This window comes from Mytilus edulis, chromosome 1 (genome assembly GCF_963676685.1).
Source record: "Mytilus edulis chromosome 1, xbMytEdul2.2, whole genome shotgun sequence".
Classification (NCBI taxonomy): Eukaryota; Metazoa; Mollusca; class Bivalvia; order Mytilida; family Mytilidae; genus Mytilus; species Mytilus edulis.
The window spans coordinates 126,058,298-126,077,540 of NC_092344.1; the positions used below are offsets into that span (position 1 = coordinate 126,058,298).

Sequence of the window (19,243 nt, forward strand, 5' to 3'; positions counted from 1 at the left end):
ATTAGATCTATGAATATAGTTTACATTGGCACTTATATCGATTTGGTTATTAGCAAATTTAAATATAACTAAATTTGTATTCTTCATTGATGGGATGTATAGAGACACACACACGTTAATTTTTATATATAAAGAAGTAAACTATCATACTCCTTGTCGATACATATATTTTCAGCATTTCACAAGTCATGTCTTCTTTGACTGTCCATGACGTTAAAATGCTTAATCCCTGGGATGTGTTTTAGTTGATTTTAGCCTCTGATGCATGATTTTTATTATTAATTGTTTTGGCTTTTAACTAGCTGTTAGCGAGTACTCTTAAGTCGTACTTTCTTTCTTTCTGTTTGATGTGATGTTATTTAATCTTAACAGATAGCTGGTCTATATTCAAGCTTTGATTGTTTGGAATTACTACAAATTGTCTCTTCTTCGCACTATGAACATCAAAATTATATTCGTTCTCCTTAAATACTGTTTCGGAAGCTTGACATAAAGAACACGAAGTTTATCGAGCACTTATTGTATAGTTTTATTGTTGATATTCACCCACATGTCCTTAGTATTATTGTTGATATTCACCCACATGTCCTTAGTTTTATTGTTGATATTCACCCACATGTCCTTAGTTTTAGATTAGATTTCTGACATACAAGAAATTACTAGGTATTTCTAAACGGAAGATTATAAAGACAGAAAAAGTATACTTGACTACGAAATTATTTTCATTGACCTGTGTATAATTTAACGTGATTTTTTTCATAATTGATGTTTTTCTAAAATTGTTTAACATTTCACAGCGGTTTATACTTTATTTCAATCATCCCTTATTTTAATTAACTATGTATTTACATTGTATCACAGATCAAATTTATTGTTCATTGTGTGTAAATTTATTCTACTACTACGTTTTGTAATTGAGTTAAGTATTGATCAGTATTCAAATTGCTATTTTATAGTATGTCTTTCTATGTTGTGATGTTATACTATTGTTTCAGAAAAGAATGAAGGCTTGATACCATTAAAACGTTTAAACCCGCTGCAATTGTTTGAATTAGTCTTAAGTCAGGCATATGATGTTCAGTTGCTGTCGTCTGTTTATGTGATTCATGAGTGTTTATCGTTTTCGTTTTTATAAATAAGACCGCTGGTTTTCCCGTTTAAATGGTTTTACACTTCTAATTTTTTGGGCCCTTTATAGCTTGTTGTTCTGTGTGAGCCAAGGCTCCGTGTTGAAGGCCGAACTTTTTCCTCTAATGATTTACTTTTATAAATCGTTACGTGGACGGAGAGTCGTTTCATTGGCACTTATACCACATCTACCTATATCTATGTAGAATATCATATGAACTGACAGATAGATACTCCATATGATGGCGCTGTGTGAATGTTGTCATAAAATGTAAAGTTCAATGAGATGATTGAAGCTGTAAATGTTTGCTTTGGGATCATATTAATGTACGTTCGGCAACAAAGTTTATCGACATGTTGTATGAATTCCAAAGAGCACTTATTGCTCCAGTTTAATAGTAGACTTGATCTTGTACTGTTATAAATAACATTATACATTAGCGGGCTCACTTGACATTCTTGCTGATAAAGTAAGTTTGATAAAACAAAAATGCCATTATTCTATATATCATTGGGATCATACTTGAAACTGTATATGTGTGTAATCCTGCTTGATTGTTATCTGTCTTTATGTCAAAATTAAACACATTACAAAAAACAACTTTTAAATAAGAATAAGAACATGAGGAAACAATGGAAAATAATTTGGTGAATCTATTTAAGCGACATTTTTAAGCCTCATTTTTTCTGGAAAAGAAACCATTGTAAATGAATGGGGTAGCGTCACTGCAATTGATTAAGGATAAAATAAATGTGACAATAGTTCTCATTATGTATAAATCTCTATGATATATCTAATATGAAAAGACTGTAGTAGAGAAATAGACCATTCATAAAACAGAAACTGCTTTAATCTAAAATCAATTATGAAACGTTTTCTTTTTTCACGTGTATATGTAAGTTTGGTGTGATAATACAAATAAGGCGATAATTGCGTTGTGGACAAATGATATTATTATAATTTCACCAGATATCAACCAGTTTAGACGTATATTTAAGGTACAGTAATAATTTCACCAGATATCAACCAGTATAGACGTGCATTTAAGGTACAGTACTCTAGTCTTTTTATTTCTTTTTATTTTGCTTTTATTGTAAACGATTGACATAGATATGTGGGGTAAACAATCAATTGATCGATATGATTTTGAAAAAAAGTATTTAAAACACAGAAAGCATCGAAATATGCGTAAAGATAATAAAAAAAATTGAATAGTCAGATGACCCTGAATAAAAATTCTTAACAAAATATCATATACATTTTTATAAACATTTAAACTTTTTTGTAATCGGAAGTGATATCAGATTCTCTACAGGGTTCACATATCATGCTGAACATGTAACACTTATTTTTGTTTTAGCCGTTAAATGTATATTTTATCTGCTAATGCAAAATGGGACAAAAGCACGGAATCATTTAGAAATGTATAATGTCATTGCAAAACATTGTACCGAAATAAAATTTGAACAAAAATAATAAGAAGAAAATGAAAGAAAAACGTTGTGAGCTTTTAATTTTAATTTGAAATTATCAATAAAGTATGATACACATTTAAAAAGATAAGAAAAGAACATTTGAAAAGGTAAATCATCACAAGTTATCATGGTCGGTGTGTGAACGAACTCTACTATCTTTTTTGAGATGTGAATGTGAATATTAGCATAGCTATAGAACCAGATTTAATCAACAATCAAATACGGACATGCCTAGACCAAGCAGGAATATGAAAGTTGTTTTTTCAATACGTTTCATATGTTTGGATATTTGATTTTGGTTTTTGTTCAAGGACTTTCGGTTTAGAATTTTTCTTGTAGTTTTGTAATTTCGTTATTTTTCTGTTTGACACTTTAAACACATTGATACTAATCCCTCGTTATACTTTTAGGTCATATCAACATATAAAAATATGGATTTAGTTGTCCAACCGTATGAACGTTGCTACGGAATGTTCCATCAGTCAGCTAATTCCAGCATGAAAACAAGTGAGGTTTATTCGCAACACAGAGCTAATCGTGAATTTGTACCAGCAGAGAAAAAAGATGACAAATACTGGTTCAAAAGGGTCAGAAATAATGCATCCGCGAGAAAGTCGAGAATGAAAAGGAAAGCTATGGACAATGTGATAGAGAAAAAATTACTAGCACTTCAGAATGAAAACGTACAGCTCCGAAATGAATTGGCGTCCATCAATATCATGTACTGTGGTTCAATTGCTAAACAGAGCATTAGACACCAAACCCATCAAGAAGCTGTCAATACGGATGGGGATTACAATGATGACGTCTCAGATAATGAGATAAAATATGAACAGAAAAATATTGATCATGAAGAAGAAAACAGTAATTTCTCTGGAAAATCTGAAATGGATGACGGAAGAAATGACACCGTTTCCTCGGATGATAATTTAAGTCCGTCCTTTCCAACTTTTCACGGCATATTTCCACCTACTTACGCTGCTAATGAGTTGTCCGAAAGTTTTCATTCGTCCTCCAGGAACCTGTCTTTGCCTCTAAGCTATCAAGCCATGATGACATTTCATTCAGCCTTCTCCCCTCAAATCATGATGCAGAAAATGAACAATGCTACAGACAAAACACAACCCGAATATTCAGAGAAAAATGTCTATGAACATGTACACAGTGTGCCACTCAAAATAAGAATGAAGGAAAAGCTTCATTCAGCTTTTCAAAATCAAAATCTTAAGTAAATGTGTACCCAGATGTAAATCGTCTACTATCTTCTGTTTAAGATAACTGGCAAACATATCAAATCTTAAACAAAATCAATTTCTTTATACATGTATCTTTTTTACTGTTTTACTATACACTATTTTTGCAGCAAATTAGTAACGTCTCTTGTACCACGTTCGTCTTTCCATTGTTCCGAGTAATCAAATTTTACAACATATATCATTTCATTCTCGTTATTTGAAAGTAATATACTCGATTAATAATACTTGTCAAGTATTGGAAGATATATAAGCAAGAAACATGGATTTTTATTTGTGAAAACAATCTACAATTTTGATTTCAAGATGCCTGATCCTAAATTGTATGCTTGCAGTGATATCACATTCTATCTATGAAAGTAACCATTTCAGGTTATTATTCCCGATCATACGTTATATTACATTCTATATTTAAATCTTCGTTCTATATTCTCTTTTTGTTTGGACAAGATATTTGCGGTTGAAACTTTTTCTAAAGGCAACAGTAGTATATCGCTGTTTTTAACATTTTGAAATCAAACGGCAGATATAATTAAGGAATCATATAAAAGGGAATTGATCACTATTTGAACAGAAATATCAACATGGTAAACATTATTGTCACTACCACAGCTCAGCTGAAGACCACTTTGGAAGTTTGGCTGTACATTTTCTGAAAGGTTACCAATTCAAAACTATCATTAGATCTTTCAGTATTGTCTTATTGTTAAGAATATTGATTTTGTTATTAGTATATTAAAATCATACTAAATGTTATTGTTATACATAAATGCACTTTCATGGAACTACAAGTTGTCGCTATCAGTATTTAGATAACCTTATCCGTATTTTGCACAACGTTTTTATATTTTGGGTCCTCAATGCTCTTCAAATTGTGTCTGGTAATTGTATAACGCAGATGAAATGCACGCTACAAAGGAAAAACTTCTCGTGAACGTTTTTGAGACGCGTGCCGGTCGTACATAGGACGATTTAAGACATGTAATTGTGGGTTGTTTGAACTACATCTAGGTACATACATCTTGTAAATTCACGCATATATTCCACTATAAATGTCAGAGCAATTTTCGTTAAATGTCTTTAGCTGTAATACCACCCAATCATAGTATGTCACATCCGGTTGCAAAAGAAACAAGGTCGAAACAAATATTCCCTTTTACTTTGACAGTTGTAGGTAAGTTATCCTACTTTTCATTGCAGAAGCACAATTGTGGTTCATAAATATATATATATTTTGTATATCAAAGCAGCATTGTTTTTTATTTGTGGTTTCTCTAGAATATAAACGTGAGGTTATATGGTTACTAAAGCTTGTACAGATATAATAAAAAAAAAAGAAGTGACGGTTAATTTCTTGTATGATTTGAAATTTTTGTTCTTTTCTATAGTACTGGACAGGATAAAACTTTACTACTGCCAAGTATTTAAAACAAAGATAAATTCTGCACATTTTTTTTTTAAAAGTGCAATTTAACAATGACTCAAAGGGAAATCAATGGAGTTATTACACCGGAATACGTTTTTGATACGCCACGGATTCGTTTATACTTTCACGAAGCGCGTATAAACTACGCAAGGCGTATGTAACAAACACGCCTGACGTACGTCGAAATAAAAGTCCAAGTAAATGTCGAACGATCACGAGGCGTATACAACGTACCCTTAAAGTGTCTGAAACGTATCTGTAGCGTTTGTAACGTATTCAGTGTATGCGTGTAGCGAACAGGTAGACGCTCGACAAACGCTACAGTTAGATATAAATTGTTATGCTGCATATAAATTTCATTGAGTTATGACGTTCACAAAGCGTATAATTCTGCATTTCGACGAACTCCAGACTTATGCAACGCGCGTCTTTCGATTTCTTCTCGTTTGGCGTATCAAATCAGAAGCCTGCTACCTTTGATAACTATTAACACCACTGGGTCGATGTCACTTCTGATGGACGGTTCGTCCTCGAGGGTATCACCATCCCAGTAGTCAACACTTCAGTGTGGACATGAACATCAGTTATATGGTCAGTTTTATAAACTTACTGTTATAAAAATATAAAATATTCGATATAATAAGGAATGTCTTATCCCAGGTATAGATAAACATAGCCGAATTTGGCACAACATTTTGGAATTTGGGGTCCTCGTACATGTGTATGTTTTACTCAGTTTTTAAGATCTCTTAACACTAAATTCTTTAGGGATTCTGATTGATACTAGAAACCTAATGTATGTATTTTTTTCATAAATAGTTATTAGCTTTGACCTTTCTGTACGGATCTATGAGTATTCTAAGGTAAGTAGTTTGTGTCTTTTTGTTGTTACTGATGTAACAATACCTGCCACGTCTGATCTGGGTTTTTGTAAGACGTGTTTTTACCTTGTTTGTATCCATCTTTTGAGTTAAAATAAAGCTAAGTACATCATTGCCAATGAGAATATAGTTGTTAATTTCTGTGTCAATTGGTCACTGGTCATTGGTGAAAATTTGAGTCATTGACACTCATACAACATCTTTTTTTTATGTACTTTACACTACAACGCAAATTCAAACTTTTTTTATCAGATATTTAGACATTGCTTTAATCCGCCATTTTCGACTTTAAAAAAATGCCTGTACAAAGTCAGGAATATGACAGTTGTTATCCATTCGTTTGATGTGTTTGAGCTTTTAATATTGCCATTTGATTCGAAGATATTACTGTTTTAGGATTCGAGCGTCACTGATGAGTCTTTTGTAGACGAAACGGGCGTCTGGCGTATATACAAAATTTGGTCCTGGTATCTATGATGAGTTTATTTACTAATTTTCCTCGGAGTTCAGTACTTTCGTGATTTTACTTTTAAATAATTTCCATAATTTAGTTATTTGATAAGAATAGTTATCAAAAGTACCAGGATTATAATTTTATACGCCAGACGCGCGTTTCGTCTACATAAGACTCATCAGTGACGCTCAGATCAAGAAAATATCCCTCACAAATGTACATAACCTTTTGTATATGCATTACAATTAAGTATTCAAACATAAAGATATATAGTTTGATGACATTCTTCAGACTACTTTTTGGTATCCCTCTGGTTAATTTTGGTCCAATAATCGTTGGTTTCATATCCATTAAGTAACAATGGTAACCAAATCGTATGATTTCTTTATTGTGTTGTCTAATTGTATACGATTGTTTTCTGTTTATTTCCGACAAATGAGTTAAAATGTTCCTACGGTAGCTTTCGTCTCTCTGTTATGCTTTGAAAGTTAAAAAAATTTTCATGCAAATGAGCTCGCAGTAAAATATCAAAAATCAGAAACAAATTGTTTCTAATTCATTAGCAAATCAACAAATAAAAAATCAGTAACAAATTGCTTCAAATTCATAAGCAAATCACAAACAAATTGTCTAGAAATCGTTAAGAATTAAGTCAATAGTTGTCAACCGATGTTCAAAAGTCATAAATCGATTGAGAGAAAACAAATGCGGGTTTCGAACTTAAACCGAGGGAAATACATCAACTATAAGTGAAAAACAAAGGAAACATAGGAACATCTAAGAGTATCCAACTAAAACCATATCAGAAAAAAAAAAATAATCCCTGAATGTTGGATGTATAAAACACCGAAACACGCCGCACAGCAACTAAAATTCCCATTTAGTATAACTGTCATATTTGGGAATATAACAATGATGGTATTGAAAGGTAACAAACAATACGACATCAAGTCATTTACAATCAGATGTAATTCTAGTGTACTTCAGGTAAATCACAAACAATTTTTTTATATATAAACAAAATTGGATAAGACAAATATATATGTTCAAAAAAGCAATACCAATTGATTGGAAAACAATTCGTTGCACTGAAGATTCATTCAAAAATAAAGTTAAAGTTATACATGACTTGAAAATTATGCACAGGACAATTACTCCCTTAATGAGCACAAAAGAGCTCTATAAAATATTCACACTGATAGATAGTTTTGATAAACCAAATGGTTTTCTTATGTGGGAAAAAATATTTGAAAAATATTTAAATTCTAAATGGAAAAATGCTTCTGTTTTTAATTTTTCAATATCGCACTGATAATAGATTGAAAATATTTAGACGGAAACTTTTTCACTACATACTGCCAAGAAATGAACTTTTAAAAAACTGAAACTAATGTAAGCATTGTAAAAAACATTGCTATGAAAATGTTTTATGAATTGCTCATACAATAATTACTTTTTAAAAATAGTAAGGAAATTAATGAAATCAGTTGGTATTGGAAAATACATTATAAGCCTTGACAATTCAGTAACAGGGTACAAAGCTGAATATTCAGTATACTTTGATTTTAATTACATATTAACTATAACATTCTTCTCAATATACAAATCACATTTTGTCTCAGAAAAGAAGACAAAAAAACAATAAACATCTTTAACATTTTTCAGAAATAATTGAAATAAAACAATTTTAATAACAAATTGTAAAGAAATTCTAAACAAACTGATATGAAATCTTCAGCAAATCAGAAGTAAATCATATTTCAACCTCAAGCGAAGCACAAACAAATCGTGAACAAATTCACATCAATTATTAAGTCACAGATTAATTCATTTGATTAGGGACTTGGTGAATCATCGAAGTTCGGTGAATTTGTATTTTATTTTTTTAAATCTAGATCAAAAAAAAAATTCTGTCCCTGAAACCCCAAAGTTTGTGCAAATGTATTGATGTTAGATCCTCTTTTTAAGGGATTGCTATTTCTTGATACTGTTTTGTGTGCTGTTTTATGTTTTTACGTGTTTGATTTTATTCTGTGGTTAGCATAACATAATAATTGCGAGGTGTGGCTAACCATTAAACCATGTTCGATCTATCATTTGTTCTTAAAATGTCCTGTACCAAGTCATGAATACATAAGTTGTTATCAAATTGTTCGTTTCTATGTATAATAAGTATGTTGCATTGTCGTTTTGATTTGCGCTTGTTCGCTTTCCACTTACTATTACATTTTCCCAGCATTAGGTTGGCCGTTGGTGTACCAACAAAAAGGCAGGTGAAGGAAGTCAAATTAGTAGCGCTGTGATTGGATGTAAGGGTACAATAGATTTTTTAGTTATCTTTGAATAACTGCAGTATGTATATTTACAATATAAATTTTGAAACCTATTGAAATATTTTATAGAGAATTATTCGAAAAGACTTCCCAAATTTGATGCAAAATGACGGTGGGCATGAATAACATAAAAAAGCTCCGTTGGAAGTTGGTCATGATACTTTTTTGCCTTAATTTTAAAAACAGACTAAAAAAGTACTAACATCACATATAACTGTTTATCCAGGTTTTTATCATAAAAAGTGGTAAATTCAGAAAATGTTAATATTGTCGCCTATGGCAGAATAAATAGTACCGTTTGACCTATAAGTTGATGTGTTTCCCTCAGTTTTAACTTGTCACCCGGATTTGTTTTTTCTTAATCAATTGATGACTTTTGAACAACGACACACTACTGTTGCCTTTATATATGCATGATTTTGGGGATTAGTAGAAACTATTATAGAACCGAGGTGGGTATACGTGTACTTATACACGTTAGCATTGTCTTTATGCAATGTCATATCTGAATAATTTTGCGAGAAAAGGCTTGCGAGGTTAAAAAAGGAATATCCAAAATAGCAAAAACCGGAGCAGAGGGGAATTTGAGGAATATAAACCGGCAGTGTTGACAACAGACAAATTCGTTTGCTATCAAGAAAAAGGCTTGAATATGCGAAAAACTCCAGTTCATATTATATTAAGGTCGTACTTTGTTCTGATGTTAAAATTATAATTAGGTCATGCATTCTTCTGTTGATGGTATTCTAATAAGGGTGTTAAGTGAGAAATAAAATAATATGATTAAATGTTTAAATTGTGTTATAACATTTACATATGTCCTTTTATCTAATTGAATATGTAAGGCAGTTGATAGATTATAAATGTTAGGAAAGAAAATATGGCAACGTTTTTCATTTTCACGTGTAGATATAAGTTGAAATGTGATAATTCTGGTAAAGTGATAATTGCCTTGCAGACAATCATTTTCCTATACTTTCAGCGAACATCAACCGTAATAGACGTCAATTTAAGGTACAGTGCTATATTATATAGTTTACATTTTAACCACAAAATAATCATGCAAAACTTTTTTTTTATAATAATAATAATTTAAATAATAATAATAATAATAATAATAATAATAATAATAATAATAATAATAATAATAATAATAATAATAATAATAATAATAATAATAATAATAATAATAATAATAATAATAATAATAATAATAATAATAATAATAAACCTTTTAAACCGAAAAAGTCACCTAGGTATATTTTTGTTTTATCAAAATGAAAAGAAAGGATATATTTATAAATGACATAACTCATTTCATTTAAAATGTTCCTCAAACACTGACTAATGTTACTTTGAATGTTTTTCTTTGTCTCAAATCACGACTCATTGGCACAGACTTATCATAAAAAAAAATCAATTGATCATGGTGCCAAGAACGTTTCTTTTGTGATTTAAATTTTACAAAATTCGTATACTAATCTTGCATTATAATTTTAGGTGCGACTTATATATATATATATATATATACAAAATGGATTTAATTGTCCCTTCATATGAACAAGGTCATTCTTACTTGAAGTTTGATCCCTCATATGAGCCCAATATGATAGAAAGCGATGTCAATTTACAGCACAGAGCATGCCGAGAATTTGTACCAGTGGAGAAAAAAGATGACAAATACTGGTTCAAGAGGGTAAGGAATAATGCATCGGCAAGAAAGTCCAGAATAAAAAGGAAAACCATGGACCAGGTCATAGAAAAACAGCTATTAGCGCTACAGAAAGAAAATATTCAGCTTCGAAATGAATTGGCGGCAATTAATATCATGTACCGTCATAGTATAAACAGCGAAAGACTACAAACAAACCGACAGGATGTCATCAAAAACGATTACAAACATGAAGATGGCAACAAATCAGATAATGAAGGTAGAGTTGAGACGACGAGAGTCCAGAATATAAAATATGGGGTAGCGGAATCTGCCGATAATTGCCGATTGAACACGGACAATGGTCAACAGGTGGAAGTCGACAACAAATCAGACAATGAGGGCCAATATGAACAGAAAGATATTTATCGCGAGGAAGAAAGCAGCAATTTCTCTGGAAAGTCTGAAATGGATGATGGAAGAAATTACACTGTTTCCTCAGATGATAATTTTAGTCCGACATTCCCAAGTTTTCACGGAATATTTCCACCAATATACAACTCACAAACAATTTCAGAAAGTTTTCGTCCGTCGGCCAGGAATCAGTCTTTGTATCTTCGAACTCCGGCCATGATGATGTTGAAGTCAGAGGCGGCCTATTCGCCTTTTATGATTGTTCCGAACATTGATGATGCTTCAGAAAATACATCGAGTGAACATTCTGACAAAAATGTCTATGATAAGGTACAACGTGTGCCGCACAAAATAAGGATAAAGGAAAGGCTCCATTCAGCTTTCAAAATCCAAAAGTAAATTGAAGACACTCATATGTACAAAACAAAACAATTTCAAACAGAATGACTTAGTACAAATAAAGTTTTTTTCTCTCCATATTACGTTTTATTTAAGATTAAATATAGCTGTATTTGGCAAAACTTTAAGGAATTTTGGTTCTCAATGCTCTTCAATTTCGTACTTTATTTGGTCTTTTTAACCTTTTTTGGATTCGAGCGTCACTGATGAGTCTTTTGTAGACGAAACGCGCGTCTGGCGTATAATATATTAAATTTAGTTATGGTATCTATGATGAGTTTATTATGAAAACAGATACATAGTTTTAAAACACTTCCGATGTAAGTCAGTATTTTTACTAATGGTATTGATTTGATACATGTGTAGCTATGACTGGGATCCTCTTGTGCCACATTTTACATGTGATAAAATTTACTGTTTGCAATAGCATAAATTGCTCTATATAATAAGGATGTTCTTATCACAAGCAAAAAACCCTAGCCGTATTTGGCACAACCTTTTTCAACTTTTGATCCTCAGAGCTGTACAACTTTGTCCCCCTTTTTTTGACTTTCGAACTTTTATATCTGGGCGTCACTGGTGAGTCTTGTTTGGACGAGGCGCGTTTTTGACGTAATGAATTTTTAACCTGATGCCTTTTGTTATCTACTAGTATTATTCATGTGTTTCTATGCCTAATACGATCTGCTATTTATTTGTACTGTAGTTCTGTATTATTATGTTGTCATTTTAATGTTATATTTAACAATGCCATCAAAGTGCGAAGTTTGGCATGCCACAAAACCAGGTTCAACCCACCATTTTTTTCTTTAAAAATGTATTGTACCAAGTCAGGAAAATGGCCATTGTTATATCATAGTTCATTTCTGTATGTGTAACATTTTTACGTTGTGTTTCCGTTGTGTCGTTTGTTTTCTCCTATTTTTGAGTGTGAATTCACATTACTATAAGACGTGTCACGGTACTTTTCTATCCCAAATTCATGTATTTGGTTTTGATGTTATATTGGTTATTCTCATCGGATGTTGTCTAATGTTGCTGTGTGTGTTACATTTTAATGTTGTGTCGTTGTTCTCCTCTTATATTTAGTGCGGTTCCCTCAGTTCTAGTTTGTTACCCCGATTTTGTTTTTTTGTCCATAGATTTATGAGTTTTGAACAGCGGTATACTACTGTTGCCTTTATTGATATGGACATAAATGAGTCAGTAAAGCTTTGAGTGGGATCATCTTGTGCCACATTTAACATTTGATATGGACATAAATGAGTCAGTATAGCTTTGAGTGGGGTCCTCTTGTGCCACATTTAACATTTGATATGGACAAAAATGAGTCAGTATAGCTTTGACATGTTTGAGTGGGATTCCTTTTAGACACTTTGATAATGGTTCAACATTGTCATTTAAATTTCTAGTTTAGTTTTCTAGGTAGTATCCTGTGTAATATTCGTCATTGCATTTACTAATAATTAGTCATTAAAAATGTCGAAAACAATCTCGTCAGATTCGAGAGCCAGTTATCCTCTGACGTTTAATACAAACTATCGGGTAAAACAGTTTAGATTTGTCAAAGGCTATCTTTTGATCTATAAACATATTCAACAACTCCTCTCTACATCAACCTAATGACCAATTAGCACGTGAAAGTGCTGTGAATGTTATACTATTGATAAATTTTATATTTATATTGTTGTTATTTGTATCGGTGCTAATTGATATTGTTTTCTTGTATCAATATTTTGTGATTCCCAACAGTTTCTTCAACACATTGTTGTTTTATAAATAGTAAAAGGTGAGGGAAAAGATACATGTATATTATACAAGCATGCATTATAGACTTTTTATTTTGAAAGTATTTCATTTAACATGTTTTAGGATGTTTCAGGATCTAGAGAGACGGATATTAAACTTTTCGTATAATTACACATCATGTAAAAACCTGGGTTTTGATTGGTTGATAGCCAGTGTATTTTTCACCAATTTATAGTTATCAAATGAATATCGTTCATTTGTTTCCCGCCGGGGTATTTGCCTTTTTTACCCACTCTGCCGTGGTATTTGTCACAATCATCAATGCGTTTTTGAACATTAAAACATTCGGTGTAATTAAACAGATATAGCATGTTCTTGAGGGGTATTTGCGAAAAATACCAGTCTTGAGAATGAATTTCACTCGCTTTACGGCTCGCGATATTTAACATTTTCTCGAATGGTATTTTTTCGCAAATACCCCTCCTTAACATGATATATAAAATTGAGAATGGAAATGGGGAATGTGTCAAAGAGACAACAACCCGACCATAGAAAAAACAACAGCAGAAGGTCACCAACAGGTCTTCAATGTAGCGAGACATTCCCGCACCCGGAGGCGTCCTTCATCTGGCCCCTAAACAAATATATACTAGTTCAGTGATAATGAACGCCATACTAATTTCCGAATTGTACACAAGAAACTAAAATTAAAAAAATACAAGACTAACAAAGGCCAGAGGCTCCTGACTTGGGACAGGCGCAAAAATGCGGCGGGATTAAACATGTTTATGAGATCTCAACCCTCCCACTATACCTCTAGCCAATGTAGAAAAGTAAATGCATAACAATACGCACATTTAAAATTCAATTCAAGAGAAGTTTGAGTCTGATGTCAGAAGATGTAACCAAAGAAAATAAACAAAATGACAATAATACATAAATAACAACAGACTACTAGCAGTTAACTGACATGCCAGCTCCAGACTTCAATTAAACTGATTGAAAGATTATGATTTCATCATATGAATATCAGGCACAATCCTTTCCGTTAGGGGTTTAGTATCATACCATCATAACATATATGAGAAGAACATAACCCGTGTCATGCCAACAACTGGTTTTTTAATAAATGTGTTTAGTTCCGATGCAAAGACCCTATAAGTGAATCAATATTAACGCCAAAATAAGCAATCTTTAGTGACCTGACAACAGTATCGTAACTATTTCCCTTCTTGATAAGTCTATTTAAAGGTTTTGTTAGTTTCTGAGGTGAATACTGACATTTTTGTGCTTTATAAAGAATATTTCCATAAAAAATTGGATGTGAAATACATGAACGTATAAGAAGTCTGCATGTTGAGCTATATTTACGAATGATGTCCTTATACCGATGATAAAATTTAGTAAATGTTTTGACTAGTTTGCGATATCGAAAACCCTGGTAATACATAAATTCCTCTCGTTAAAATCTAAAACATTGTTACATACAGTCACGAGCGAATCGTACAAGTTGAGATATATAAACACCGTAAGATGGTGACAATGGAACGTCACCATCTAAAAATGGATAATTAACGATAGGAAATGAAAAATCATCTCTTTTATCATATATCTGTGTAATATCTAATACAATCTTCACACATATATACATTATTTTTAACTAATACAAAGGTGTTTACTTTATATTATTAAAGAAATATCATATACGTTATTTCTGTAGTTTGAGCCAAAGAAATCAAAATATTAAACACGACGTGATTTTGATTTAGCGATACAAACTCATTATGTTGGATATTTTGAAGTGCCACTGGGTATATCGTTCCCGTATTTGTCAGGCGTCACACAAAGTATCAACTTGGATGACTTGAATAGTTAGCCTTCACAGCAAAACAAAGGGTAATTTAATTATATTGCTCTGTAACTACAGTAACTACACTGTATACCAAAAAAATAATATATATCACAACAATACTGAACTTCGGGGAAAATTAAAAAAGGAAAGTCTCCAATCAAATGGCAAAATAAAAAAATACACCAAACGAATGGATAACAACTATCATATTCCTATCTTGGTAGAGCCATTTTTTGGTGTAGAAAATTGTAGATAAAACCTGGTTCTAAAGCTAGCTAAACCTCTCACTTGTTAGAGTTTTGCATCAAATGTCATTATATTGACAACGATGTGTGTACAAAACAAACAGACCTAATAGGTAAAAATGTCAAAAAGGGGTACAACAGTCAACTTTATGTTTTAATCTTAATCACTATAGAAAACAAAACAATTATGTAATAAAGAAATACATAATTGCATATAGACCAACCATACTAGTATTAGCAAATATTAAAGATATAGACAAGATTACACGCAATTTAGCATTAGCATAGTACAATAACACAGTGACGGGATGTGAAGGTACACAGCCATGTCCTAAATGTATACATATATCTATAATACTAAAATTACGAGGTCCAATTTGTCAGCCGTCATCACGTAAAAACGACGAATCAAAAAATTCCAATTTATATATAACTAATATAGTACAAAGGTGTTGATTAAAAATTACACCACTCCAGGCCCTTTTGTTTTCCACGTAATTAATATTGCCAATAATTAAGAAGTTCCGGGTCGAGTCCGATACCGATACTAATAGTATATTCATCTGTTACCGATTACCTTATCTGTACGTTCCACATCTAACAGGCGCACCACCAAACGGTGTATTCAGGATTAATATGCTATATATAGTATTACACGGGTCATAATCACAGGGTTGACACTACTTAATTGTCAAATTGTTACCTATTGTAGTATTTTAACCAGTTAGACTTTCTAAGATAACAATACGAATACTAAAAATCTGGACTAAAATAAGGCGTATAGGTACAGTTTTCAATTTGTTAGCGGGCATGACGTACAACAGCGAATCAAAGAATTCAATATTTATAACTTATATAGGACAATGCTGTTGATTAAAAAATATTCCATTCCATGACCTTTTGTTTTCCAAATAATTAATATTATCAATAATTTATAAGTTCCAGTTCGACGGGTTCAAACAGAAAGTTTTGAAAGCAGAGAAAACTGTGTATCTTATAATCAGCATGATTTTATCAGATGACAATACTAATACTAAAATAAGGCTTGCGCATAGTTATATACTTTAATTCAGTCACGGACCCGCGATATACGGGTGTGTTCTAGTATATATGTAATTATTTTTGTTTCTAAATTGAGTGTATAATACCAAAGATTACGTCAAAGTCCGATAAAATTATTGGCTCTTGTATTGCTTCATCCTTTGAGCTCTTGTGGTCGGCCTTATATATTTAATATTAAGGTCGAGGTTTGGCTAGCCACAACACCAGGTTCATAACACCATTTGTTCTTGAAATGTCCTGTACCAAGTCAGGAATATGGCACATGTTTTTTAATAGTTCGTTTCTACGTTTGTTGCAGTGTCGTTTGTAACTCGGATTTGTGTTTTCCTTCATTCGCATGATGACTTTTGAACAGCTGTATATCACTGTTGACCTTATTTAATAAGAAATCAAAAGGTGATATGTTTTAAAATGTTCTAGCTATTGTAGAATTAATACAAATGTTCTTATCGATTTTCAAGTAACCAATGAACAGTCAGTATGTTAAATGATCTTGCTTTTATGATGTTCCAATGAAGATTCAGACAATATGCTTTTAAAATGCTTATGTTTTTGACAATTTAGATGTTACATATAGAGTCAGTCAATATTTAAATGGGTTTGACTATTCAAATGTTACATATAAAGAGTCAGTCAATATATTAAATGGTTTTGACTATTTAGATGTTACATATAAAGAGTCAGTCAATATATTAAATGGTTTTGACTATTCAGATGTTACTTATTAAGTGTCAGTAAATATATTAAATGGTTTTGACTATTCAGATGTTACTTATAAAGTGTCAGTCAATAAGTTAAACGTTCTAGTTATTTTAGTGTTGCCAATACAGAGTCCAAATGTTAAATGTTCTTACTATTGTAGTTTTTCCAATGCAGAGTCAATACATTAAATGTCCATTGTAGTGTGACCAATGCAGAGTCAATACATTAAATGTCCTTTGTAGTGTGACCAAGGCAGAGTCAATACATTAAATGTCTATTGTAGTGTGACCAATGCAGAGTCAATACATTAAATGTCCATTGTAGTGTGGCCGATGGAGAGTCAATACATTAAATGTCCATTGTAGTGAGACCAATGCAGAGTCAATACATTAAATGTCTATTGCAGTTTGACCAATGCAGAGTCAATACATTAAATGTCCATTGTAGTGTGACCGATGGAGAGTCGATATGCAATATCTTCTTGACCATTGTGGTTTTATTCATGGACATTTAGGGCGGACATTTTCTATTTTAATGTGAACAATGATCGATCAAATCCAAACACATCGTAGTCCTTTTGATACCTAGTTACTATCTTTTTTTCTAAACTGTATGTATAATATTTTAAGATTTTGTTCTTTGCGTTAGTAGCATGCATTCTTGTAACGACTAAGTCATTACGTTTCCGATTTTGAAGCCAATGTCTGACCGTTTCGTTCCATGCCCCTACTTTTCGTAACAATTTTTCGGTAAAATCAGGTAAGTTTTCCATGACACCAACTATCATATGTTTGTAATAATGTTGTGGTAGTCGAACTTGTGACTCCCAGTGTGGATCTTTACATGTCCTTGTTAACTCTATAAATTCTGCAAAAGACTTAACACTTCTGTTACATTTTTCCAATACAAATGAGTTGTCGATTGCTTTATCTAAATATGCTGACAATAACCGTTCTCTTGGCTCTCTGACGAAGGTGGCTTTAATCCAGGTCGGATCATTCATCATCTGTGATATACTTTTGTTACTATAATTATCTAAATACTTTAACCCGCTCCTTTCTGGTGTATGTATGAACTGGAATTGTTTCCGGGGAATTCCTTGTATGTACTGGAAAACTCGCTTCCAGTAGGAGCAAGCTGACTTTTGATTCCAGAAAAATATAAGTTTATACCTTGGCACGACAATGGGAGGGCCACGTTCTACTCTTTTTAAACGCTCCAAATCATTAGCAGATAAAAGCTGACTATAAATGTCACCGGATGGTTTAATTGTCTCCTTAATTTGCATATTTTTACTACTGTCGTTATCTTGAGTCAGACATTTGAGAATAATAACAAAAACAATTGTTAATGTTACAGCCTGGAATAATGTCCTGAATCTTCGACGACCGTCAAATCTAAATATAGTCATAGTATCTCACATCGTCCGTAAAAGTAGAAATCTAAAAATAATATAAAGATTTAAAAGACCAGAGCATAATATAAACGGAGTTGGTGGTACTGATGACAAACTTTTTTTTATTATTTCTTTAAAATGTAGTCCTAACTATTCAAAATTCGGATGTTTTTTCCACTTATCTATCATCGCATATATATTATAAAATGGCATTAGTGCAGGGTTGTTGTTTTATTAACATACTCCCAACATCTACTAAAGTCAGAGGGGCCTATCTAAAAAAAACAAACACAATGTCTGTAGTCTGTTGGTATAACCAATCTTCAATGTACAGATACACGCAGTGTAATCCACATCCAACAAAAATTACACATCGCCATTAACAAAGTGTCACTTGGATTGAGAGTTGTCTCATTGGCACTCATACCACATCTTCGTTTATCTAATACATATATATCTATATACTTTACAACATAATAAACAAAGGGTAATAAACAGTACCTGAGATACAATATATATCCTTTCCTGCAAAAACCTTTGATGACATATGAGACACGATATATTCTTCACGGTGAAATCAGTAATGACATTATAGACAAGATATATCTTTCACCGTAAAACCTGTAATGACATGTGTTGTATAAAACAACATATGTCAAAATACAAGTTATGTTGTACAGGAGTTTATGGATTTTATTGGTAATTAATTCACTAGGATAATGTGTTAATTTAGTAAAAAAAAACAAAACGAAACGCACACAAATAGTTATAAAAATTGATAACGAATCTTACGAACTAGTGTGCAAGTCCAGAATTGTACAA

At 32.0% G+C, this 19,243-nt stretch overlaps 2 protein-coding genes and 1 long non-coding RNA gene across 3 annotated transcripts; 2 read left to right on the forward strand and 1 right to left on the reverse strand.

Moving 5' to 3' along the window:
* The first annotated feature begins 3,035 nt into the window (after positions 1-3,035).
* LOC139520537 (nuclear factor interleukin-3-regulated protein-like) lies at positions 3,036-4,518 on the forward strand. Its single transcript, XM_071313262.1, has one exon. It carries the CDS (start codon positions 3,036-3,038, stop codon positions 3,834-3,836), a length of 801 nt encoding a protein of 266 aa, XP_071169363.1. The 3' UTR covers positions 3,837-4,518.
* Positions 4,519-10,485: 5,967 nt separating this feature from the next.
* LOC139509886 (nuclear factor interleukin-3-regulated protein-like) lies at positions 10,486-11,415 on the forward strand. The gene has a single exon (XM_071296261.1). It carries the CDS (start codon positions 10,486-10,488, stop codon positions 11,413-11,415), a length of 930 nt encoding a protein of 309 aa, XP_071152362.1.
* A 3,348-nt stretch (positions 11,416-14,763) lies between these two features.
* On the reverse strand, positions 14,764-19,021 carry LOC139520541 (uncharacterized). Its single transcript, XR_011663915.1, has 2 exons — positions 18,923-19,021; positions 14,764-18,467 (listed from the first exon to the last, which is right to left on the reverse strand). It is a non-coding gene; the product is annotated as an uncharacterized lncRNA (long non-coding RNA).
* Between the last annotated feature and the right edge of the window lie 222 nt (positions 19,022-19,243).

Coding starts and splice junctions, on each gene's coding strand:
- LOC139520537 (XM_071313262.1), top strand. CDS start 3,036: ATGGATTTAGTTGTCCAACCGTATGAACGTTGCTACGGAATGTTCCAT.
- LOC139509886 (XM_071296261.1), top strand. CDS start 10,486: ATGGATTTAATTGTCCCTTCATATGAACAAGGTCATTCTTACTTGAAG.